Raw genomic sequence first — 26,785 nt, 5'->3', positions numbered from 1 at the left:
TCAAAAAAGACTTTTTTTTAGGATTTATTCCAAATGAAGAAGCTGCAACGATGATAATGTCAATGGGATTCGAACGAAATCATGTGATTTCAGCATTAAAAGCCACTGATAATAATCTAGATCGTGCTCTAGACTGGATTATGAGCCACGGACCAGAAGATATCAACAATACTGAAGTTCCTGCTAGTTCATCATCAACGTATAGAGATGGCTCAGGATGTAAGGAAATATTTAAGATGATTGATAGTATTTCACTTATTATATTTACTGGTATTTGTTATTTATTGCAGCTTACAAGCTTATAGCCATCATTTCTCACATGGGTAGTTCATCAATGGTTGGACATTATGTTTGTCATATTAAAAAAGAAGGTCGCTGGGTGATATTTAACGATGAAAAAGTAGCAGTATCTCAAAATCCTCCTCTTGATTTGGGTTATTTATATATTTATGAAAGAATTAATTGTTAAGAATAATTTTAGAGAAGTCTATAAATTTTATTTTTACATCTTAAATAATTATATTGCTATAATTTTTATAAAATTTACCTTGTAATTTATATATTTAATTATCTTTTTAATGTATAAATACAAATTGTGTTCATGCATATAAAATAAGTGATAAATATTTTTGATTATTTTGTTATTTTGTGTAATAAATAATTTTTACCTATTATAAAAAAATATGATGTACTAGGGGCAACATAAAGAATTTATATAAAATTTGAATACATATTTAAAGATCCACTGTTCCTGTATTGTACGCTCATGGTGTAGCTTTAATCTTTGAACAACACTATAAGCTACGTTGAGCATTTTTTTTAGCATTCAGCTACATTGTTTTTAAAAACAATTATATTAATGTATTAATTCAAATAAAAATTAACAATTTTAAGAATATACTTTACAAAACAATAAAAAATCTTATGTTGCTTAGTTACTGTATTATTTTTTTATCTCAAAATCATCAATTTTTGCTAAATATTTAGGATTTTTTGTTTTCATTCCTTTTGGAATATTAAAAAAAATTTAAATCATGCTGAAAAAACAGTATTGTACTCCTGGGCCAAAATATAGCTGTCCAACAACTATAGGATATGAGAAAACTGATGTAAGGTTGCCACGTGCCCCTGCTTTTTCATTAGGCCAACGTATACAATCAAACAGTGCAACATATCGCAGTCAGCTAGTGCCTGGGCCCAAATATGATTTGAGTAATGTTACTCGATATGGATGTATAGCCACACCAGCTGCATTTTTGGTATCTCGAATCAAAGAACCAAAACGAAATATACCTACACCAAGTCCTGCTTCTTATAATATCCCACCTTCAGTGCCAGCAAAGCCGGCATTTACCTTAGGGTTAGTGACAACAAAATTTTTAATATCATAATAAATGGTTTGTACTTGATTATCTTAGTATTACTACACGTTATTTTCAATGTTAGTTTCTTGATATTAAATATTAAAATTAGAAAATTTATCTTGTTATCAATTAATTAGATTTAAAAGAGAATCTCGGAAAAAATTGTTACCTACGCCAGCACCTAACGCGTATACAATTTCTGGAACCATTGGTAAACGAGCTGCCAATATGCCATCAGTACCGCAATATTCAATTCTTGGTCGGTCCAATGATTCTAAAAGCAAAAATGGAATTAACATTTCGCCAGGACCCGCAAAATACTCAGCCGTTGGACTAGAACGTTACAAAAAGCAGAATCCAAGAGTGGTCATGGTTGGTACACCAATTTCACAATTCAGGATTAAAAAAACCGGTACACCAGCACCAAATGCTTACTTACCCACACTTGTACAGTATAATAACGCTCCTAAGTACTCCCTTGGCAAACGTACAACTGAACCGGCTACTCCTTATTTTACAGCAGCTGATAAGGTCCCCTTATGGGAATAATACACCTAACGATATTAAATTTTTAAATATCATCGTAATTTTTTTAAACTATAATAAAATTATAAGTTTAATACTAAAACCTATGAGTAAAATGATTGACCCTTAAATTTTAGATTGTATAAATCATTACCTCGTATAAGATTATACAAATTCTATTAATAATTTATAAAAATCAAAGTTTAACTATACTGTTTCTGTTCAAAATTGTTTGAACTTGAATTTTACTATGAATAAGTCAAAATGTTCTTCATACCCTGAAAGAAGAAAGACAAAACAGGCTATATAATATTAAATTAATCGATATTCATGTATTATAATACATGTACTATTATATATTATAAATTATTTATTGCAAAACTTAATATCACGCATGATTTGACTTATAAAAATTAAAATAGGCAACAGTCCAACATTTTCAAAACATATTTTACTGTCATGTACAAAAATATCATAACTACTTACACATTAAGTAATAATTCCTATCAAAATGTTTTATGGAGGTACTCAACTACATCTTTTATCTAAGAAAATCACCATAAGTCATTTTTTCCGAAGGATCTCCAAAAACATCTTAAGCTCAATAAATTGTGATTTAAAAAGATAAATATTTACTCAAATTACGTTTGAAAGCTAAACAATCAATTTTAGTACTAAATAACTGTCAAATGAGTATTATCAGTATTATTATTAGTCCAAAGTATAATTTATCTCCCACTGTCAGTTAAATGTATTAATATTTTATTAATATTAATATTGTAAAAAGTTTCTAAATCCCAAAAAGTTTTCTTCTATAACAACTTATTCTCTGTAACAAAATGAAAAGTTGTGTTTTGGGAGGTAATTATTTCTTATGGTTAAATCTATAGAAAACTTACATTCAGTTAAAGGTTGCTATTTAAAAAGTATTATATCAATTATTTTTTTATAAATAATAATAGCGTTTTTACTGATTGACAAATACATTAAGTAAGTTAACATCAACATTTAAATATTTAAAGATACTCGACTAAAACTATTTTAAAAACTGCATGATTCTATTTACAACTTATTATTATACCAAAAGCACAGTGTACGCTGTTGTTTCTATTTTTATTGTAAATAAATAGTTACTTGATGTAATCTAATTGAGTATTAGTGAACTTTTTAAATAGCATACCTATCTTGTAAGTTTATGGTGACATAAATATTTGTAAAATTGTTCGTTAATATTCAGCTTAAGATTAAGAGGGGCGAACGACCCGGGCTTATGAGCTTAAAAGGCCCATCACAAATTTTACTAGCCTGTTATGATTTTTTTGTTCATCACTCTTTTATGGAAGCTATATTTTCTATTTTCCATCTCAATGTACTGCCCCGGGGCCCATATAGGTCTAATCTTGTCCTGTGTGAAATTTATACCTCTATCATTGTAATGAATTTAAGATGATCTTGTTATATTGTACATTAAATATTTTGTATCAAGTTCTTAAGAAATCATAATTAATGTAATAATATGTTGAATTTTCAATTGGAGAAGAAAATATGTTAGCTTTTTGAAGTCGTAATTAATATTGATGACTAGAAATCAGAGATGTAATTTGGCGAATGTTGGAGATCCTTTAGCCTTCGAAAATGGAATAAAACGAAATGTAAATAAATTTTTACAGCTGGAAAAGCTAACTTATCTTGTAATCTATAATTTAAATATATATTTTAAATGGCTCTTAACCGTATCGAAAATCTTCATGATATTGTTCTTCGTTAAAATAAATACTTCCTTTGAATTTCACTTCAATGTAAAGTATTAAAAAATGTATGTTGGAAAAATGTACAAATATTATTTCATAGTTTATGTTGAAATTCGGAAAGCTATGTTACCATTGGGATAGGAACGTTGTTCTAAAATCACGGAATTCTGTTTGAATACTTTTAAGTATAAATGTATAATAATTGGTCGTGTACAGATGCCCTTGTTGACTGTTACCACCGCCGCCGCCGTCGCACCACACATCTTGCGATGCATAATATACAAATGGGCGGCGCGGCGTGTGTTTTACATCCTCGGCCGAATTTAACATGTGAATACACTACACAGTAGTCGACGCCAACAGTCTGTGGTGTAGGACGTGATTTGTTTACCGCTAATTCTGTTTCGTTTTCCTTTCGTTTTCTTACAGTTTACAAAGCATTTTTTTAAAATTTTGTAATAAGTAGAATACAATTTGAATTGTGATGGAAATGAATTTGCGTTTTTCATTTAAAGTGTAGTGTTTTTAAACGACTCAACGTTAAATTAAATCATACTCAGGTATAGTCAATTACTATAATTTATTATTATTCAAATTTTATACTAACACAACTAAAAATAGAATTTATCTATGGACGTATAAATTAAAGTTGAATTGGGCTCACATACAAAATTTTATTGTGGAAATTAAAAAAATATACTTATTATCATAAAAAAGTTACCTTTAAATTGTTCAGAGAAATAATTTGCCTGCTATCTATTCGATTAAAGTGAATGTTCTTAAGTAATAATAAACTTAATGAATATATTGTTTTTACTTAATGTGTATTTCGATAGAATTGTTTATTAGATTATAATAAATAGGTGCAATACGATAGTAAATGTTTGTTATATTTTTTTTATTGTACAACGTAAATTTTGATTTAAAAATCTATTGTTTAAACGTTATCCAAGATAAAACCTTTAGCCTTTATTAAAGTTAATGTCCAATTAAAAATTGGTAAATAATCGCTTCCACTAATTTTAAACTTCCATGAAAATATTATTCGTCAATATATATAGTCCTTGTAGAGATTTCTTGGTCAGTTTTTTTTTAATTGGCATACAATTAGTTCAATTCAATGTCTCCCATTTATTCCTTTCGTTCCTCCGTCATATTAACAAATCGCATCCTGCACTTCTTTCTTCAATGAGTCCGAAATTAGTCTGATTGAGTAAATAGCATGCGGGTTTATTGGAGGGTGTCTACATATTGTGTTGACTTGTCCGCAACCACAACTTGATTGTCTTCTAATATGAGTGCATATTAATAGTCTTCAATGAATCCCTTGTGTTTTTTTTAATGATTGATTTCACTAAATCTATACGAGTATGGCTGAATGTGCAATGATCTGTACCGGATGAATCATTGAAGTCATTGATGTATAATCAATCAATCGATAAAATCCTATTAAGAAAGCGGTAACGTCAAAAAATCAAATGGTGAAATACTTGTATTTATTTTCAGTGATTATCAAATCCAAATTGTATATTTTTCAGTAGTGTTATCATTGTTATCAGTATTAGTATCTTAATTATCTTCTGTTTTATTGACAAAATATGTTATGAATTATTCAAAAAGAATTCCTTTGTAAGTTCTAATCAGAAACGGTTTACTAATCAGCGTGATTTTTTTGATGTTACCTTTTGCCCCTAAAAGTAATAATAGTGTATCAATAGGTATACACATTAGCTAGATGTCGCGGAACACAAAATACTAAAACAAAGTGTCATAATTACATATAACTATATTTATATTGTAACATCACTGAGAATATTCATTAGAAATGCTATCAAAATAACCAAAAAATGAGCCATGTTTTGGTTTATATTGGTTTTTTCATACTTGTATCATAAGTTATTTAAAATACAAATTTAGCCAAATCAACTGCAAATATTTAGTGTAAATCAAACATAAATATATCCTAATTAATCTTGAATTTTATAATTCTAATTATTCTATCGACAAATTATTGGAGTGTTTTATTTTCTACGCATAATGAAGTTATGGATAATTACTCAATTACTTTGAGGATAAAACATATGATACAGGCCACTTAGTATGTTTAAAAATAAGTACTTTCAAATAAAATCATATGACATAATTCGGTTTAGGGGATGGCATTCTGTATATTTTTTAGTTTTCAAAATCAACTTTCTTGGACTTTAATAACTATAGAATTTCTAAAATAAATTTTAGAGTAAGGATGGCTCTAACAATTATTTTTTTGAGAGGAAGATATCATAAAACAAATTATAAGGTTATAATTTTGTTCTGTAATAATATACATACGAACATTTCTATAACCTCTAAAGAAGAAAAATAAAATTCATGACTATAAAATTATTTTTGTCATTGAAAGCAATATATCTTCTTCACTTCCTCCTTTGTACAAATAATAATTATTAAAATTAAATAACTAAAATTATTTTTGAAATGTTTAAAAATGTTCTGTAGATTATTTTTGCTATTATAAAATTTAATTTAGCTCCTAATGTTCTACGCAGTAGCTCTACCAAAATATGTCAGTAGGCAATTTCTACTAAAGATCGTTAAAGTATAATGAGTTATTGAAAATAATTAAAATATTTAGATAACTGGTATTCAATTGAAGGAGTATATTACTATTTCTTTCTTCGTTATGTGGTTAGATTTGCGTTCTCCACATAAGGTGTGAATTTTAAAATATTTATGGTTTGCTCAAAATTTTTGTGTTTCAACAACTAACTTATTATACTTTTCATTCAACTTTGAACTTAAATTTTTTCGTAATCGATTAAAGGTCAATACTAATTTATTTAAAAGATTACCGCTAATGTTTCCGAAAAACATATTAAAGTCGTTCATAGGTTAATCCACATACATTTTCTTATAGATAATATTATGATATAAATACTAAACACATAATCAAACATGATTACTAATACGTGTGATAATTTATATATATTATATATAAATATACTTAATATTTTTGTTTAGTGGTCAGGTAATTTCTTAATGGGTTGTATATACATTCCGATAATTGAGATACAATATTTACATAAAAATTCGTAAACTCCAAATGAAGAATACAATGTGATATGATATATTGAACAGGATTAAGATAAAATTTTATTTTTGAGTCATAAAATTGTTAAATATTGTTATATTAATCATATAAATCGTTTAGGGAAAGTAGAGTTTTACTATCACATAGTATTGCGGCCTATTTGAAGATCACGCAAACTAAAAAAATGATTACATGATTTAATAAATATCATATGTTATTTAGTATTACTTGCTATTGATGCACTACCTTATGCGTGCTTAATATTTTTAAAAGAAATGAGGGAGTATATTTGTATCATGCAATGCATTACTCATAATACTTAAGTACTTTATTGAATTAATACCTCATTGACCGTTTTAATATAAGGTATTCTTATATGTTACATTCGACGCAACTCATAAGACATTTTCCAGAATTTACTTTTATAGGTCTTAGTAAGAGAAGAAAAAAGGTGCACTTCCTCTTAAATAAGGCAACATTTTTATGAGAGAATTAAATGTTTAATAACATAGAGAATGAAAAATGTTTTCATTTTAGTAAATAAACATTAATACTATTATAATACAATCAAAAGGAATGTTATCAAAATAACAATTGATGAAAGAAATAAAATCAGAATTTGGATTAATACATAGGAATTTAATTGATTGATTACATGTAGATATCCATGTTAAATCTAAAAATTAAAACTATATGTAGAAAACTATATATATATATATATATATATATTTGTAAACAAATGTTTTTTAGAGAAGAGTAGAGAGATCAATTTACTTCAACCGAATTTTTTTTAAATGTATCAGATTATTTCAACTCTATTCATTTATTAAGCAATTTAGCCTCATATTCTCTTAGGTTTATAAGTCTAATTAGTATCTAAACCACTCAACCATAATAATTATGGTTTAATTATTAAATCATTTATAAAAATTATTTGTGTAACACAAAATGATTTTTTTTGTTTTTTGTATCAGCCTAGGACTGATTGATCTAGCAAGTACAATGGATACCGCTATGGGTAAGTAATATTTTCTATAAATATTAACAATAAAATATACTGTGTATATACTTATATACATCAAAAACAAATAAACCACACGTTATACAGTACACATACAGATACGATTGCTATTGAATTGTCCCTCTTGCATATAAAACAAACCCCGTGACCAGAAATATTAAATCGACCGTATTTCAGGCATTCTATTAAAATATTATAATATTGTATTTTTATTATGTTTCCTTCGAAAAACGTGCGTATTAACCATTTTTTAACAACAAGTCTATGAACCCCCCTCTTTTGTCATTGTACACATCATTCCTATTACATCCGCTGCCAGGGATTCGGAACCACTAAACTGACACGTTTATAAGCCATTACATTTAGTTATATGTATTATTGGCTGATTAAGGTCACATTCGATACAGATGTCATGCACAAACAACTTGCATCAATGAACTGTATTTAAAGAATGACATACTTGAAAGTAAATAAATTTTGCATTCAATTTATAGCACGACAATAATTTTCACTTAATTTTACTTTAAATTAAATTACAATTTCTTACATGTATTATTAATATGAATATAGCTTATTAATAATAACCCAAATTTGAATTAATAATAAGTTATTGCTAACTTAAATTTGAGTAATTCATTAGTAAAGAATTTAAATCCTTTGAGTGAAAGTTCAAATATCTTTTTGATAGCTGATAGATTATTATTATAATTTTATATTTTAAGTAATTTTTCAATGTGATAATTATTTGAAATGTTTTTTATTTAATTAAAATTAATCAGAGGGACAACTTCTGTACACAGAAAAAAAATTTTGGAATTGTTTTAACTTAAACAAATGATGTTAGATAATCACGGGTAGATGTGAATTTACATTTACTACACCGAACCGTTGAATTGAATACTTTATGTTGAACGTTGATACATTTTAAAATAAGAAATATAAAAATTTAAAAGTAAAATATTAACACAATAACACGTGAAATTGGAGATCGCGAAAATAAGTATGATTCTTTAGTTAAAACCAAATTATTTTTATTGAATCGGTCCGATTTCGTCAAGTTTTTAGGGTCCGGTTTCCTGTTGTATTCGGCAGCGTGGTTTCGATATGGCGGTGGGTCAAAAGATATGATTGCTCCATGTTTGTATAGCATACTAACTGTAGATCCTAGAAGGTCTTTTTTATGATCCTTGTCTGATGGGGTAGAGTGGGAGTGGACAAGTGACAAAGACCATTGCCATGTGTAGACCGTTTATGGACGATGTGAATAAGGATAGTTACTGGAGTGTACGTTGAAAAAATATAACCCTTAGAAAATCAGATTCAATCTGGACAAAGTTATATCGTTATTATTTACGGGATAAAATAAAAATACACAATCGTATCATACAAATACAAAATTAGTATTACACACACGGATGAAAAATAGACGTGTATATAAATAAAAATCAACAAGTATTGTATGTATGAAAAGACAAAGTTAAATATTAAATATTTACCATTGTAGACAACCCCTCGTATTTTGCGGTGGCACAAGGTTTGCAAAGGAGAATTTTACCGTTGCTTGATCGACAAAGAATGGCTAAGAACAAAACAGAGACATCTACTATGGGTAGAACCAGGAAAAACGAAAGGAGTGGTAAATGTCTAACGAGGACTTTGAGTGCCAACATTGAAGAAGCAAGGTTATTGGTGATGGGACAGCCTAGACCTTCAGACGTTGCACCATCCATTAAACACAAAAGACACGCTAGCACAGGACATAAGGTAGGTAATTTTTAACTCAAAATACACGATTAATATACTTCTAAAGTTTATTATTTTATATTAACTGAATGAAATATAGAAATTTTAATATTTAACGTCCTAAAAATATTATAATTCTAAGGACTCTATTCTTAAATTGACTTTTATAAGTATTATTTGACATAATTACTATTTTTATAACTTGAGCAAAACTTATTCATAAGAATATACTAAAATGAAATTTGCTATGTATGGTCACATTTGATAAAACAAAAAACAAATATTAAAAATAATTGACTAGTTTAAGTTGAAAAGTTAAAAAAAAAATTTAACTAGTAAACGCTCGTTTTTAGATATTAAATAATTTAAAACGAAATCATTGTTGACAGAAAATAAAAAATATTAGTATCAAGAACAATTAATTAATATAAATAAAATATTTTATGAATCCGTAAATAAATTATATTAAAAAAATAGATTTATATTCATTAAAGGGTATAGTGATGATTAATTACATTAAAATATTATATTTGAGATTTGTGGGTGACTACAATGTACTAGGGCCTAAAACCATGTCTTTTTATAGGTCCCGGTTGGGTTCGGTTTCTTGAAAATAAAAATTCCGGTTCCCAAAAATAAAGGTACCATACAAATTGTTAAAATTTAATTAGAATGATTAAAATTAAAGCCCATTTGGAAGTCACAGAAAATAGCAAGTATAGGATTCAAATGTCTAATGTCAAATATATTTATTACTATAACTTCTATTTATGACTATATAATAATTTATTATGTTTTTATCTTTTTATATATATCTTAAAGTTAAAAGTTAAATTAAAGTTAATGTAATACACTTTATTATGGGAAAAATAAATTTCGGACTTTATTTTATCTTTACGGTGAAAATAGTTATTAAATGCTATTTTTGTGTGAAAATTCTCAATTTTATATTTTTAACTTTATTATGCAATAACTTTTTGAACGATTTTTTATGAAAAATAATATTTATATCCCTCTTTCATTCGACATACTTTTTTTAAAATAATACATCTATCATGTATTATTTTAAAGACATCATGCATCTATATAAAAAAAATTTATATTGATATGTTCATTTTAAAAAAAGTTTTTATTAAAAAACATTGAAAAATTTTTGAAAATTAGCGATTTTTAAATTTGTAATTTTTTTGGAGATTTCCCCCAATTACAGGGAACGAGGGAAATTTTTTCAATTTTTGAAGGTAATGTCTTCGATTAGATATCATTTATGATCTTTTGACGTATCATTGAAAGAAATCAGTTCGGTAAGAGCTGAAAAAAAGTGGTAACAGACACAAAAAAAAAACACATCATAGTAAAACCAATACTTTCTCAGCTTCGCATCGAAGCTAAAAAACCAAAAAAAATAATTATGTAAATATGTCCCAGTATTAGTCTATATATTCTATAGACTCAATAGCATCATTTTCTTGATGCTACTGAGTCTACTGTTACTTTTTTATTTTTAAACATTTTTTCTAATTTACCATGCATAAAAAATTGAATTTATCGGCATATGAGATAACTTATATAAAATTATTATTTTTATTCATTTACAATTTTTTTCAATCAAAACTAATGAACATTCATATTTCAAAGTATAAAAATTAAATAATAAATGTTTTTAAAATTTTGTAAAGTATTAATGAAAGATAATTTAATGTATTTCTCAATAACTTTGTTCTTTACGGACGGTTAATTAATCTGATGGAACGTTTTTTTTTGGACTAGCAAATGTCTACACTGCCACCCCTAATGTAAGGTTGCTGTTGTACCTTTGTTCGACAAGGAAAAATAATGTTGTATCAAAAAATTTTTAAAACGTATTTTAACTTAAATAATATTACTTATACTCTATATATATATATATTAGTTAATTCTAATCAAACATTTTAATTTAAAAGATAAATGGTTACATTAATTAATTTTTTATTATTTAAAGCTAAATAAAATCTAAAATGTTTTTTTAGATACAAGATATTTTTATAAATCAATTTACTGTCCCCTAAAAATAATCTAATCAATAGAACCCTTAATTTTCGTCTATACTTTGATAATTTTTATAGTAATTTATTTTTCTTATTTGTATTTTTTAGATTTCACAAAAAAGTAATAAATTAATATGGATCTTTATAATGGTTTTTTCAACTGAAATTCCTAATAATATTATTAATACCAGTTTTTTTTTTAGTGTAACTTTATCTTTTAAGTGCTTATTTAGTTTAAGTAAACTTACCCAGATTCAGTAATAAAAAACATTAAATATCTCTTATCTTTCTTATCTTATTTTAACATAAACACTTGAGCTAAGTCAACTCTATAAAATTTTGAAATGTAAACATTGTTGGCAAAGATTTGTTTTGTTCTAACATTATATGCCATGTTTTCTCTGGCAATAAGTCAGAAAAATATGTTTGGCATAATCATTGTAATAATTAAACATTTACGGGTAGGTCATGAAAAAAAGTCAAGATTATGTTTAATTTACTACTCTAACCTATTTACAAATGAGCCAATGAAAATAATCCTAATGTTCATTTGTTATACATATAACTATAACAAAATCATTTATAAAGTAGAGTGCCTCTAAAATGTCCACATTCTTGTATGTCTTCTTTACCTTTAAATATCGGCACCACAATAATATTCCTCCTTTCATTTGGGATTTTCCCATTTAATAAGATTTTATTTAAAAGATCCTTAGCCATCTTGTACCAACATCGCCTAATATTTTCCATATTTCTACTGGCACTTCATCTGGTCCTATTGCTTTATTTTTTCCCCTTGATACCACAGCCTCCCATATTCTTCCCCACTAATTAAATCTACCAGTCCCTTGTTCCACAAAATATCCTCTAATGTCTTTTTTGGATACCCCTCATAATTTTTCAAAATATCCTTTCCACCTTTTTTTCACATCATCACTGATAGTACCCTGTTAAAAACACTTTTTATACACCTTACATAATGATAATCTTTAGATCTTTTTTCTCTTACTTTTGAAAGTCTATAGACTTCTTTCTCGCCTTCCTTTGATCCTAGCCTATCATATCTCTTAAACTGTTCCTTACTTACTGCAAAATTGGTTTCATTACACAAGCGTCTATGCTCCATTCAATCTTCTCTCCTTTTGCTCTTCTGTCATGCTTTGAATTGCTTTTTCTTACTATCTATGATTTTTTTAATGTTCTGATCCCATCACCAGGTTTCCTTGTTTCCTGGTATTCTACTCCTACTCTCACCAACCATCTCATTTGCAGTATTCTTTACACAACTAGAAAACCTATTCCACACATCATTCATGTCTCCTTCGACATTCTACACCGTCCTCTCTCTTAACGTCTTTCAAAATTCTTTTTCATTTTCCCCTTTCAATTTCCTCCACCGAATCCTCAATTCTTCTTCTGTGTTCTCTCTGTTTTTGGATATTCTCTTCACATTACACCACAAATCTATTACCAACAGTCTATGTTGTGTAGTTACAATTTTGCCTGGTATAACTTTACAATCTTTTATTCGCTTTACACTCTCTCTTTTTTACATAAAATAATCCGTGATTTATTACTCCCACTCTCATAGTACTATAAATGTAATTCTTTTAACGTTAGCCATTAAATTTATTTTTAAATAATCTTTTTTTTGTGGATTTTTTTTTAGATTTTGTTAGTTATATAAGTAGCTTTTTTTAGACCAGTATTTCAAAAGTTATTAACAATTTTAAATGTTAACAACTGGAGGTGGGGAGTTTTGCTGCTACTTATTACTAGACATTTCTCAGCTTCACCCTTCTCCTGCCCAGGTATAACTATGTTATTTACTGCTGAAATACTAGTCCAGTAGTTATCAATCAGTCATTTTCTATTCTATGAATTAATTAAATATATATGTTTCTATTTAAAAAAATAATCTTGACATCCCTATAAGATATAAGGAATGAACATAAAAAATATTTTATAACTAATTAATGGAAATACATATGTAACTAACAAATGCCAAAAGCAAAATATAATTATCATTTTAAGAGAAATTGTGTGGCAAGTGTGTAAAAGAATCAATCTGTATGACATATACTACTATTTGTACAAAATAATTTATAATTTAAATATTACAAATAAAATAATATTTTGGAAATCTAAAAAATTTACGCAACCCTCATTTGATTATTGATTTTTCATAGGATTCTCTCCAACACGATTTGGTACACTGTGATCTTCAATTGGACGGTGACGTATTCTTCAGCAGTAGTGGTGATGTTCGATACAGTAATTTAAAAGCACCGATCAGAGGAGGGCGCCGACATTCGATCGGATCGTTTGGCAACTATTCCAATAGACGTTCGTTAACAGAGTGTATGTCTAAGACATCACGTGCCAAACTCTCATCCGGAAGCGATCCTAAGGGTAAGTTACGCAAAACAATAGTTATAAGTTAAAGCATTATGATTAAATACTTCAAACAATCACTCGATTTAATTTTAAAGAATCAAGTTCTTTATGCTTTATCAATCTCTTATTAAAGAGAATTACAGAAAATTTGTTTATTTGTGTATGATGCACAATTAAAAATAAAGTACGAATATTACAAAACCATATTGAAATTAAAATGTATAATTAATTTTATAATTTGTACTTTTTGGTTAAGTTATTAACCCAATGAAGTATATGGTATTTCAAAGTCGTCAAGACTTATTTAATTTGAAATGATTGTCCAAATGTCGTATTTCTAGATTTAAAAAACAAAAATAACATTTTTATTTTGTTATAAGTTATAGTACTTATGGTTTAGAATGTTTTTAATCGAACACGTATATGAATTTAACATCTTATATTACCTACCTAATAACATCTATTATTAATTCACAATATATTTTTAGGACGATTGACCCGTACACGTCAATATACATTTTAAACAATTCTTCTATATCATAATATTCTTTATAAAATTGAATGTTTTTATCTAATAACAACCTTCTTAATTATTTTATAAAAGGCGATTTGTGATAACATTATAATTCCAGTTTAAAAAATGTCCAAATTTTCACATACACATATTGGAAGTTTTGAACGCATATGTTTCACGGGGAAATTTTTGATAGTGATAAAATCTTAAGTTTGTGCACAAATTTTCGATACATTATGTCAAAATTACACTATTTGTGTGTAAAGTTAATGGATATATTAAAAATATTCACATATGAGAATGTTTGAATCATTATATACAGTCTTATATATTTAAAAAATAGAATTTATTTTCTGTCTTATAGTAATCTCTGATTTAATTTTTAGTTTCGATTTGTTAAATTATAAAACATGAATTCTACTGGATTATTATGACTAGTTCGTCTAGTGTTTGCATATGTGTAGGTGCGATTGGGGCAAGGAAGACTTAAAAATAGTATTGGTTGATTCTATATAGCACGTGTTTTCGAAGAACGCAGAGGATGTTTATTTCCGTACTTACAGTCTCAACGAAAAAATGTGTGTTAAACGGTTTATAAATAAAAAAGGGGTTGAGGATACTTTACTTGGTATAGGGAACGTATGTACTTACTATACATATGTTCAAATATAGGAATATATTTTTTATGGTTATACGGTATAAATTATACTGGATAATTAAAGCCCTTTGTTGTTAAATATACATGCCCCTCAAAATCCGCAACATATTATACATAACTACTATTGAATTGTTTTAAAAACTTTTTTATGGCGTCATAAATTATTTTTGTTGTAATTTAAATGAGTCGCGATAAACATATTGTTAGTTTCTTATGTAGTATGTAAAGTAAATTAATGTACTTGATCTGCCCTATTGAAATATATGCATAGCGAACATTATTTGAATTTTGTTAAAAATAGCGGATAATTTTGTTACTATAAGATTGTTATAGTATTTTCTTATAAGATTTTTTTATAACTCAGGAGTTTATTTTAGAATTTTAGGAATATTATTCATTTTCCATGACAAAATGTTTCATTATATAATAGGCTATCTGATTTATTTAGCGTAGTATTAACTTATTAACGTGTATAATTTGTCATAATTTCCCTAAAGTATATATTATATACTATATAACAAAGAATACGTAAATTTCTATGAGACGCTTCTGGGTGTTTTTTAACGATATTTTATGATATAATAGAACAAGAAAAAAACGCTTTTGTAGGGAAATTACTTAGCATGTTCTAATATTCAAATATGTTTATTTTCAACGATAGAACTTGGTCACGCCACTCTGGGAAAATTATTGGCGAAGGTTAGAAAATTTTTGATTATCGCCTACGAGTGTTTTAAAATTTCGATCATTTTCGAGAGAAACTGACGACAGCATTTTGAGACTCTAAGTTTGAAATTTTCACTAGACCTACCCATAGGCATTTCTAAGATAATTAAAAAAATTAATTTATTCTGTTCATTTCTTACTGTTCTACAAGCTTCTTTTTTTTTGAAGTCCACGCGCATGTTTTGAATAGACGTGTCTGCTATTTTTGTGCTTATAATTTTTTTTCATATATTATACATGTTGAAGTTGTCATATATGTATTAATTGGGTTATATTATTAACTATCTTTTTTTTTCTGATATTATTTTAATTATTTGTATTACATGTTGGATTTATTTAATATTCAAATGTGTTTCTATAAATTTCTTTAAAATAAGTATATATAACAGTGGCGACACTGCTTAATACAAAATTGTTTGATATATTTAATCAAATTTTTTGGTATATATATAATATATATATATATTATATATATATTTTAATTTGTTTGAACTTATGTTTTATAATCAACTTAATGTTCAAATGTACTTTATTCCCTTTGATCTTTTTTTTTTATGTCCACTCAGAGTTTACATGAGGATACGATTTAGCTTTTGCGCATAGCAATATATTTTGTATATTTTATCAATAAATGTTTGATAAGATATACATAAATTTCATCAAGGTTATAAGTATATAAGTTTGTACATACATTATCAAGACAGTACAGTCTATTATTAACATATTTATCTCATATATGATGTATCAGTCTATAAGTTTATTGTGAAAATTGAGACCCATCTGTGACAACTATGCTGAATAACCTCCAATCACAGTAACCAATATTCTTATCAGAATTGACTTTTTTACATAGTTTTAGGAATAATAATCTGCTAAATTTTTCTGTAATTATTCTATTATATTAACACAATTATGAAAGTTAGAATATTATTAATTATTTTCTATAACAGGGGAATATTTAAATAGTTCAATATTTTTTTAGAGCGATATTAAACTTTTTTTTGATCATTACTTTGATTTTTAGCAAAGAAATTTCTAAAGCATGTATACAAAAGTAAAAAAACTTAATTACCCTCTTAAAATGATTTTTGAATACATCCCTGGTAAATACCTCAGTAAACAAACGTCAACCTTATACCCAATACATTTTACTATTTTCCTGATCTTAATAATAAATTTTTTTTTTATTTAATTTTGTTACACTGATTTGAATACAATATTTTTCCTGCAAATCACTTATCGTGTACAGCGTAACCGGCTACTCTTACCGGAATTAGTGGCATACTTATAATGAAATCCCTAAGAAGCTTATATGCCGAAAGCCCACATTTCTGGGGCGCATCCTTAGCTAGGCGAAACCTAATAATTATTTATACTTTTAAGAATAAAATGAACATTACTTTAACTTTTCAAAAACTTTTCTCTTAATTTAGAGTAATTTAAGAGTTGACTTTGGTATATTTTGTGAGATATGTTAATGATAATGACATGTAAATATAATCAAATTATGTCTTAAACACCAGTTTACGGTTATTATATTTATAATTAATTTCATTTAAAATTTAAATTTAGTATTGGCATTATGGTATCTCCATATTAAAAAAAATTGTTTTGTAATCATAGAAGAACGTTAATTACTGTTAATTACTATTGAATTTGAATATTTTGAAATAAAAAACTCATTAATTTATTAAAGGTACACGCTACATAATAATTTTATAGTATTGTAATAAATACATATCATTATATATTTATTTATCTAAAGGGAGAACACGGTTTTGATGTCTTGAATATAAATCATCTTTTTGGTGACCATCGATGGACAAGTACTTTTTTACGTCATCCGCTTAAAAGACTTACTAGTTATGTTCTAGGCAATAATCGACACCTATACTTAAAACGTAGAAACTTATCGTATTAATAATTCTATAGCATTCTGAAGACCATGACTCGCATTTACAATGTTTTTTCTAGGTCTTTTATAGACAACAATCAATAATAATGATTACGGGACATAGTACATATATGAATAATCAATATATTAAAAATAGATAAACTAATTCAAAATTATAATATTTTTAAGAAACTAAATATTATTGAATTGTTTTTAAATTAAATGTTTGATGATTTTTTATGTTATTGTGTACTGATTGGTTTCATTAGAAATCTGTTTTCACGGATGATTAATATCCAATGTTACGGATTCGAAGCTATTAATTAGGCGAAATTTTTTAATTACATAATATAAAATGATATCTGACAGTGATTAAAATCACTATCATAAAAAACGCTTCGATGCAAATCATTAGATAGTGTTTAATTTTAAAAAATTGGTGGATTATTACAAAATTTACATGATCTGCTATTTCCTTATTTATATCCCGATTAAGATAAATTATGTCGAATGAAAGAGAGATATAAATATTATTTCTCATAAAAGTATTGTATTGATCCATACACTTTTCAATAAGTTAAAGCATTATACTGTTAAAAATGTAAAAAATAAAATCCAGAATTTTCACAAAAAATAGTATTCAGTAACTGTTTTCACCATGAAAACAAAATAAAGTTCGAAATTTTTTTTTTCCATGATAAAGCATATTATATTAGCTTTAATTTAAGATATATATGAAAGTATCAGACAATCCTTAACACTTTCAAAAGTTAAATTGAAAAAGTTGTCATTTTAAGTCCTCCAGTGGGCAGGTAAAGGGTTAGATTTATAAAAAATATACCAAATGAAAGATAAAGACATCATATATCTATAAAAAAAATTTATATTGATTTGGCTATTTTTAAAAAAGTTATGGCAGTTTTAAGTAAAAACAATTGAAAAAATGTAAAAAGTTAGCGATTTTTAAATTTGTAATTTTTTTGAAGATTTACCCAATTTACGAGGAATGAGGGAATCTTTTTTAATTTTTGAGGGTAATGTCTTCGATTAGATACGATTTGTGATGTTTTGACGTATCGTTGAAAGAAATCGGTTTGGTGAGAGCTGAGAAAAAGTGGTAACAGACCCTCAAAAAAAAAAAAAACACATCATAGTAAAACCAATACCTTCTCAGCTTCGCATCGAAGCTAATCAGTCTTTCTTTTTTAAGTGTATTTTTAAATTTACTATATTTTATTTGATAAATACTTTTTATAATTATATAATATAAAAATACATTTTTACTTAAATTGTAATGATGACATGTTCAACAATGATGTCCCGAATAAAAATTAAAAATTAAAATTTATGCTATCAGTTTAACATATTAAAGAGTTATTATTTTTAAACATTATTTGTGTTGTTAACTGTAGTTATTATTTATATTTAGTAAAACAATTACAAAATAAGACTGAGTATTATTTTTATCATACAATAATAGGTGATTCACCAAATTATTTTTCTTTTATACCATTAAAATATCAAACTTGTAATACTTTGAGCTTTTTAATTAAATATGTCATTTCAACTAGATTAAATGTGTTGATAAATAACAAATTTCTTCATAAAATTCTGTACATTTCATTAGGTTGGGTAATAAAAAATATTTATTTGTTATTCCCAAGGAAATTTGAAGTGTAAACATGAAAATATACCTCTTGGCTTTTTACAGTCTAAGCAGCTATTTCCCTAAGACTTATCCAACTACAATAAATATATTTTATCATGTAATTTTTTATAATGATATATATATATATATATATATATATATATATGAATCATATCAATTTTACTTGAAAATTTGGTAGCCCGATTTCTTTAACTATACATATTGTGTAGTTACAATTTTTTTATATAAACACATAGTTTTATTTAAAATAATGAGCAGCCAAAATGCAAACGGTTTACCATCAGTGGCAATTTCAAAGCTAAATAAACCAACTACTTTAATATTCGCGATACAAAATAATTACTTATCCATACTTGAAACTTTATACAAAAATCTCAATTTGGATTATTACTTTTTAAATAATAATTTTTTTTATTATTTTCTTATTAAAATTGTATTCTTGAATATACTAATGATTTTTTCATTTTGTTATGAGGAGACTGAAGTTCATTTTTAAAAATTTAATTTTGGGTTGAAAAATTTGTTTTCAAACCATTTAATTTTTTTTGGTGTTCAAACAAAAATATACATACGCATGTGTCAGTAAAGGTTTGGTTACAGTGGAGGTGGTATCATTGGTCCGGTTGAATTCAACTAATATCATTCTCGTTAGTTAATTCAGTATCGGCTATAGTAATGTGTTTAGCTACGTCTTTGTTATTAGCGTGTAGTGCTTACTTTTACACTTCGCCTATTCAGTACTTTCAATCCAAATGTATTTTTATTAGACTATATATTATGTGTGATTTAATGTGAAAAGTTTACGTACCGAACTAAGTAAGTTTAGATTTTATATTCTAGCTATATTCGTTGATATAATATTTACATTTTAAGCACGTTAGTTAAATAAATCAATAATTTAATTAGCTTTAAAAATACTGATTACATATTGACTGTTTCACCATTTTATATATAATATGGGAAGGAATACGACTAATTAAATAAAATATACTGACATTTACTTCAAACGTTGTTTTATTTGGTAGTAAATTTTAGTAACATAAGAAGATTAAGCTTTAATTTTACTATTCATAAGATTCACCCTTAAAAATGTCACCTGTTGCTTGTATAAAATAATAAATAATTACACAAATTTAATTAACACTTGCTGCTCATTTACTAGGAAATAAAAACACTGTATGGATAATACAATTAACCTAATTTTTCTTTATGAACATCAGATAAAACAATGAATAAAACTTGTAAATATGACATTATTGTAACTACTAGTTGTTATTTATTAATATTGTTTAATTTTAGAAAAACCTTTTAAATATAAATCAATATTAAACTCACAAAAAATTAGTTGGTTAAGATCTACCTTGATTAACGAATAAAACATTTTTGAAATCATTAATGTATCTTTACCCCATATAGTTTTTTTTATTAGATTTTTAGTGATTTATTAAAGTTATTTTTGTCCCTGCATATTTAACTACGTTATTATATATGCTATTAGATATGTTAGGATTTTAAACAGTACTTGTTTTATTTTAATCATTGACATTTTATTTTTTTCACAAAACTCTCGAAAAAAAAATTTTAAACTGTTTGATTCTTACGTCAGACTGACTCATATTTTCTGCGTTTCTAATGCTTTATGTTGATGTCAAAGCGAACTGATTTCTAGTCCTAGACACCATATGTTACCCTTTTTCTGAATCAACGTCGTTATTAATATTATTGTAATTATTTATTCATATTTTTCAAACTGTTGGTCTTGACCTTTAATTTATAAAAAGTTTTATTGTTTAAATATTGTATAGATTATACCATATTTAATAAGAAAACTTAGATAATATAACACGTAATAATATAAAAAAGATTTTAGCTTTACATTGACGCTAAATTAAATTTAAAAAATATGTATAAAAGAATTTTGGTACCTTGTTTATTATTTGGAATTATTCTAAATGGAAAATTTAACTTAAAATCAATATATCACTTTAATTATAATGTGTTTAATTTAATAAATTATAATATACAAAACTAGGGTCTTTTCAATTCTTGCATATACCACATATTTTATTTGAAATTGCATTAAATCATTCTTAATGCATTAGCTCTAACGTCATATAATCATTAACATGCAATCCCATCTTCATGACAGAGAAGCCATAATAATATTCTTTGCTATATTTTATGCACACCAAGAGTCCACTGCTTCCTCTATAGTATCCATTCTTAATAAATAAATGCATAATGCAAAGTACAAAACTAATATTTTAGTGTGCTGGGCTAAGTATTATTAAATATAATTAGAGGTACTTTGCATTAAAAAAATGTTTGTATTGTATTACTATTTATAATTGCATATAACTAGTTAAATAGAATGCCCACACATAATTGAGAGAACACAGTTCATTCAGATAAAACGTTTGTATAAACTACTGTTATTTGTACTATTAACCACATTATCGTAAATATAATCAATCGATTTTAGCAATGATATATAATTGTGTAATTTTATATAATTCCAGAAATGAAGTCAGATTGTTTAGATATCGTCATTGTCTCAAGTGGAGATAGTGAGGCTGCTATGATGTGGATTAATTTTCTAATACAATGTTTTCAACACTTCAATCAAAAAGAAAATAAGTCTCCGTATAGGTAATTTCATATAATAAATTATGATAAAAGAAAGAAAAAAATGACGAACTTCAATAATGTCATTTATAAGTATACATAAACATGAAAAATAAATTAGGTGTTAGTTTATTATATTCTCAGTAATGTAAAAAAATATAGTTGACCAAAATTATTTGTATGAATCATTTTTTGGGAACTGTTCAAAACTTAGTCATATGCAAATTGTTTACGGTAAAAGTTTTATAACCTCTCATTTTATCATTTAATTCAAACATAAATTTACTTTAACATTCAACACTATGATATCTGCCAAAGAAACTACTACTATTATTAGTTATGTGATAAACTTTAACTTTTAATTTTGAACTAAAAATCTAAAATTGACTTGGTAATTAAAAATCAGAATAATTTTTTTTTAATAATATTTCACATAAAAATTCTTTAATTGAAAAATCTTAAATGCACCGCTAAAGATATACTATGAGCCAACACGTGACTATTAAGTTAATCCCAAACAAATCCTAATTGTTTCAAATTTTTAGTTTTACTATAAAATGATAAATGAAATTACCAATTTTATTTTAGAAATTGGTTAGTAAAAATAATTAGTTGTATTTTTATTAGAATCCAAAGAGTGCGATTGGAAGATGTATTGTCGGGTGTAATGTCAGCACCACGGCAAGAAAGGTGCAGTCAAGCTCGACTTCAAATTGTGCTTGTATGTCCAATTTTCTTAGAAAGAATACTTTCGCATTCAAATCGTTCAGATTCCCTTAGTGCATTACTACAAACCAATCGAATGTTGGCCCTTCTAGTAGGTGTTACTGAAGCCGATATTACGGATCAGCATAAAACGGGTATACTTGCTATCAATAAATATGAAAATCAACACAAATATTTTTATTTTTAAATTTACTTCCTTCTATTATTTTTACTATAGTGTTAGTAGACTATGATAAATGGAGGAAAATGGCCGTTAAAGATCAAGATCGAGAATCAGTAGGAGATTTTTATGGAGTGTCCATGGATATTTTAAGCAAATCTGTGCACACACAACATTTGACCAGCGTATCTGAGGATAGCGCTAAATTTTCAATTACACCGAAAAAGATAAAAATTGTAACTAAATATTACCATTAATAATTACTATAATTTAATTTGAAATGATTTCATTAAAGGGACAAAATAAAATAATTATATTGCTATCTGAACCGTTAAATGCAGAAGATAATATTGTTATCAGCGTGGATAAAAATGGGCATAAAATAGAAGTGACAAACGTTACAAGAAGGAATCCATATACATTACAATTTAAAATGCCATGTATTATAAAATTATAATTAAATTTATTTTAAAAATAAACGTCTATACTTAATATATTAATTTATATAGTGAGCTGTTTACAAGTATCTGTTATTGTTAATATAATTGTCGAAAAAAATGGACAGTCATTAGGTCAACGGTCGGTTAAATGTGAAAGTCGCATGCGAGAATTAGATCAATTACTACGTTCTTTAGATAACCCAATGAATTTTTTGTGCCAAGTGAGATATTATGCAGTATTTTAAATAGAATCTCTTTTATAAATAATTACTAAACTCTTTTGTATATTTTGTATTATAGACTTTTGGATTAAACCCTGCAGATAGAGAACAACTAGATCTATTTTTAGTCACAGCCTATGTAAAAAACGTTCCTCCTAATTTCCATCTTCTTCAACCAGCAGGTTCGAGATATCAATATAATCATGAAGAATATCCTACAATGCTTCACTTTGCTGCTAAATTTGGTCTGGAAAAATTATCTTGGCACTTGTTGGAAAGTCCTGGTGGCGAACAAGCTTGTCAATTGCGTAACGCAAATCAAATGACACCCGCAGATGTAGCTGAAGCTTCAAATCATAATAAATTAGCTCAGGCTCTCAAGGGCTACATGCAAATGACAGAACTTACTAGCATGTATAGCATCTTGAAAGGAATGTCAGATGGTCATCAACCAAAAGATGATCCCGATGCTAATTATTTGCTACCACGGCCATTAAATGACAGTTACTTAATCCCACCAGCACCTAGACCTGTCGAATCTTTAAATAACATGCATTTTTATACTAATGTTGGTTCTCCTCTCACCAACAACACTGCTATGTTTAACTATCAGATACCTCCACCACCACAATCGATATTCTCTACCAACTATCAAGTACCTACCAATGGTAGACCGTATAGTCCTTCAAATACTTGTTCGTCAACGCCACCATTGCCCTCATCACCTAAAGACATTAATTCACCAGGAAGCTACCTAGAAATGAGTTCTAGTAAGTTCTAATATTTTAATATAAAAAATTCATTTTCTCAAAATTTATTAACTCTGGTTTTTACTTGCTTAGCCTTAGGATCATCTAATTATTTACGAGGAAATCTTTCGTTAGGGGACAATATAAATAATAAATCTATAAATCGATCTACCGACTTTTTGAACAGTAACTCACGAGGTACAACAAATAAATTTAGATTTATAAAGAGTTATATATCAAACTTTACATTTCGATATACAGGTAGTAATCATACGTTGTCAACTCCTCAAGATGAACTATTGGAAATCATACATGATTTTAAAAACAATGTCTTAACAATTAATGAAGTCGAAAATTTAGTAGAAACCTGGAAAAATCGACATGATGTACAGCAATCTTTTAAAGAAAAACAGGTATCAACTAAAGAGTATAATTACATTGTATATTCTACAATATAACACTTAAAAGCATGCACTTAATCTAAAAAAATATAAAAATTTTAAAAAATTACAGGAACAACTTAACCAAATGCGTGCCGAATACGATCGAATTCAACAACGTATGAAAGATCAATTAAAACGGCCTACACCTTTTGAACGTATCAAAAAATTCTTCGGAAAAGGAAAATCAAAACGTAATAAATTTATATGAATTAAATTTCATTATATTTTGTATATTACAACAAAATCATTAAAAAAAAAATTAAATAAATTATTTTATTTAGACGCCGAAGGATCTCCGGATAATATAAGTAAAAGAAATAGTTCGGAGAATCAATCAAAAAGACCTACCAGCAGTTTGAGTTTACAAAGTTCGAGTAGTAAGTTATTCGAAGAACTAAAATGAAATTTATTTTATAGAGAACTAATGAATGTAATATTTCTTATTACAATTAGGCTCTAACTCTTGTGGACGTTCTAGTACTGTAAGTGTCAGTAGTATAAATGATAACAGTTTATATCATTCTGAAAATATGGAAGATGGAAAAGTAAGCCAAAAAATATTTTTGATTTTATGAAATCTATAGTGCTTACAACTATTATTAGTTTCACAAAAAAAAATCTTAAAATTACTAAATAAATTTGGCTAAATCATTTATTCAATTTAGCTTAAATAATTTCAATTAAATTAGTTTCAGTTTTAAATGAATTTTACAATTGAAAGTTATTTTGAAAAATGATTTTTTATTAGCTTATTTTCTGAAACACCATAATAGTTATTTTATAAAAGAAATAATTTTACTTATTAGTGTAGTAAAAATATGCTAAAGAATTATAAATTTTTCAGAAGATATTATTTCCTTCGTATTTCGATCAACCACACTCATTCTCTACATTTCTTCAAAACAAAACGATGGATTTTTCTGGTCATGATTATGGAAATGTCATGTACTCTCCAGTAGGGTCAACTACCGCTGAAACTATCATAGAAGAATCGGAAATTCCATTCGCCATTCCTAGCACCTCTAAGATAATTTCTCATCCTCTAGGAGTGTCTGCTATTAAATGCATGACCGGTATAGCATACTCACTTGCCACCTCTCCTACAGAAGTCGAAGATTTCACCCGGGAAAATAAAAATACTAGTAATGAAAGTGAAGAAATTTCTGAGTTTGCTGAAAATGATTACAGTAATAGTAACGCTCATTTAGAAAACGTGGAAGATAAAGTACAACAGCTGTTCGATAATATGCCCGATTATACCAATGTGAGTGTAGGGGAGTGTAGAGAAGCGTGTAAATATACTTCGGTACAAATATAAGCGACATATAATACTAATTATCAAAACAAAGTTTTTGAAATTATTGTTCCTTTTGATTGAATCGATTTAATTCAAAATCAGATTTATTTTTTACAACGAAAATTTATATAGTATTGTTTTGAAAATTGGTTGCTCTAATTAAGTACATACTAGGTATACAAGATCTGTATATTATACTTGTCTTTTTTCATGTAGACATATATCTAGCCAAAAATACTCATATAAAATATTGAGCATCGTTAATATATAGAAAAATATGTACCTTATGTAGTCGATTGAAACACAAGGGTTGTTCAGCGAAAATCTGAATTTATTTAACATTAATTTGATCTAACCTATTAAACATGATTGACATGTTATAAACAAATTTTTAATTGCAAGGTGTCTGTACTTTTTATTATTGTTATTCTAGTTTCAATGTTCAATATTACTTTGTTTTATGTAAAACTTTTATTCGTTTTATAAAATTATTTAAAATCCATTAATAATTGTCATGAGATCGTTTTTTAATACATGAAAATTATGTAAATTGAATACACCAAAATACGATCATTCCTATTTAGTTATTATATTTGTGGTTTTAGTCAAATTTGGATAAGTACTAGTAACTTTTATATCGATATTTAAGTACAATGCTAAACAAACAAATATGTAATTTTTGCTTAAATGTTTATTTTATACTACCTTTATTTTTCAATTTTTTAATTTTTGTTAAATAATAAAGAT

At 26.5% G+C, this 26,785-nt stretch overlaps 3 protein-coding genes and 1 long non-coding RNA gene across 4 annotated transcripts in view; 3 read left to right on the top strand and 1 right to left on the bottom strand.

The window, feature by feature from the left end:
* Positions 1-934, top strand: part of LOC126903675 (ubiquitin carboxyl-terminal hydrolase 5) — a 7,568-nt gene extending 6,634 nt beyond the window's left edge. Inside the window, exons 15-16 of the mRNA XM_050682046.1 lie at positions 22-219; positions 291-934. Coding sequence (XP_050538003.1) covers positions 22-219; positions 291-469 — 377 coding nt within the window. The 3' untranslated portion in view covers positions 470-934. The remainder of the gene's footprint in view (positions 1-21; positions 220-290) is intronic.
* Positions 1-4,506, bottom strand: part of LOC126903677 (uncharacterized) — a 5,668-nt gene extending 1,162 nt beyond the window's left edge. The window contains exons 1-4 of the long non-coding RNA XR_007703569.1: positions 4,362-4,506; positions 2,044-2,167; positions 1,804-1,918; positions 1,534-1,638 (exon numbers count right to left, since the gene is read on the bottom strand). This is a non-coding gene — a long non-coding RNA (uncharacterized LOC126903677). The remainder of the gene's footprint in view (positions 1-1,533; positions 1,639-1,803; positions 1,919-2,043; positions 2,168-4,361) is intronic.
* Positions 1,016-1,523, top strand: LOC126903676 (outer dense fiber protein 3-B-like). The gene has a single exon (XM_050682047.1). It carries the CDS (start codon positions 1,035-1,037, stop codon positions 1,389-1,391), a length of 357 nt encoding a protein of 118 aa, XP_050538004.1. The 5' UTR covers positions 1,016-1,034; the 3' UTR covers positions 1,392-1,523.
* Positions 3,979-26,785, top strand: LOC126903674 (phosphoinositide 3-kinase adapter protein 1). Its single transcript, XM_050682045.1, has 16 exons — positions 3,979-4,200; positions 7,703-7,746; positions 9,254-9,513; positions 13,709-13,931; positions 21,897-22,026; positions 22,630-22,862; positions 22,946-23,124; positions 23,184-23,328; positions 23,398-23,549; positions 23,629-24,319; positions 24,392-24,496; positions 24,560-24,711; positions 24,812-24,932; positions 25,023-25,118; positions 25,195-25,286; positions 25,586-26,785. Exons 2-16 carry the CDS (start codon positions 7,731-7,733, stop codon positions 26,057-26,059), a joined length of 3,069 nt encoding a protein of 1,022 aa, XP_050538002.1. The 5' UTR covers positions 3,979-4,200; positions 7,703-7,730; the 3' UTR covers positions 26,060-26,785.

The sequence above is a fragment of the Daktulosphaira vitifoliae genome, unplaced genomic scaffold (genome assembly GCF_025091365.1).
Source record: "Daktulosphaira vitifoliae isolate Bord-2020 unplaced genomic scaffold, ASM2509136v1 Scaffold_4, whole genome shotgun sequence".
NCBI lineage: Eukaryota > Metazoa > Arthropoda > Insecta > Hemiptera > Phylloxeridae > Daktulosphaira > Daktulosphaira vitifoliae.
This window is presented reverse-complemented; position numbering and strand designations above follow the sequence as displayed.

Excerpts from the sequence above, each read along its gene's own strand:
- LOC126903676 (XM_050682047.1), top strand. The coding sequence starts at position 1,035 with ATGCTGAAAAAACAGTATTGTACTCCTGGGCCAAAATATAGCTGTCCA.
- LOC126903674 (XM_050682045.1), top strand. Across the intron at positions 9,514-13,708 it reads ACGCTAGCACAGGACATAAG|GATTCTCTCCAACACGATTT; the intron begins GTAGGTAATTTT and ends GATTTTTCATAG. Across the intron at positions 25,287-25,585 it reads AAAATATGGAAGATGGAAAA|AAGATATTATTTCCTTCGTA; the intron begins GTAAGCCAAAAA and ends TAAATTTTTCAG.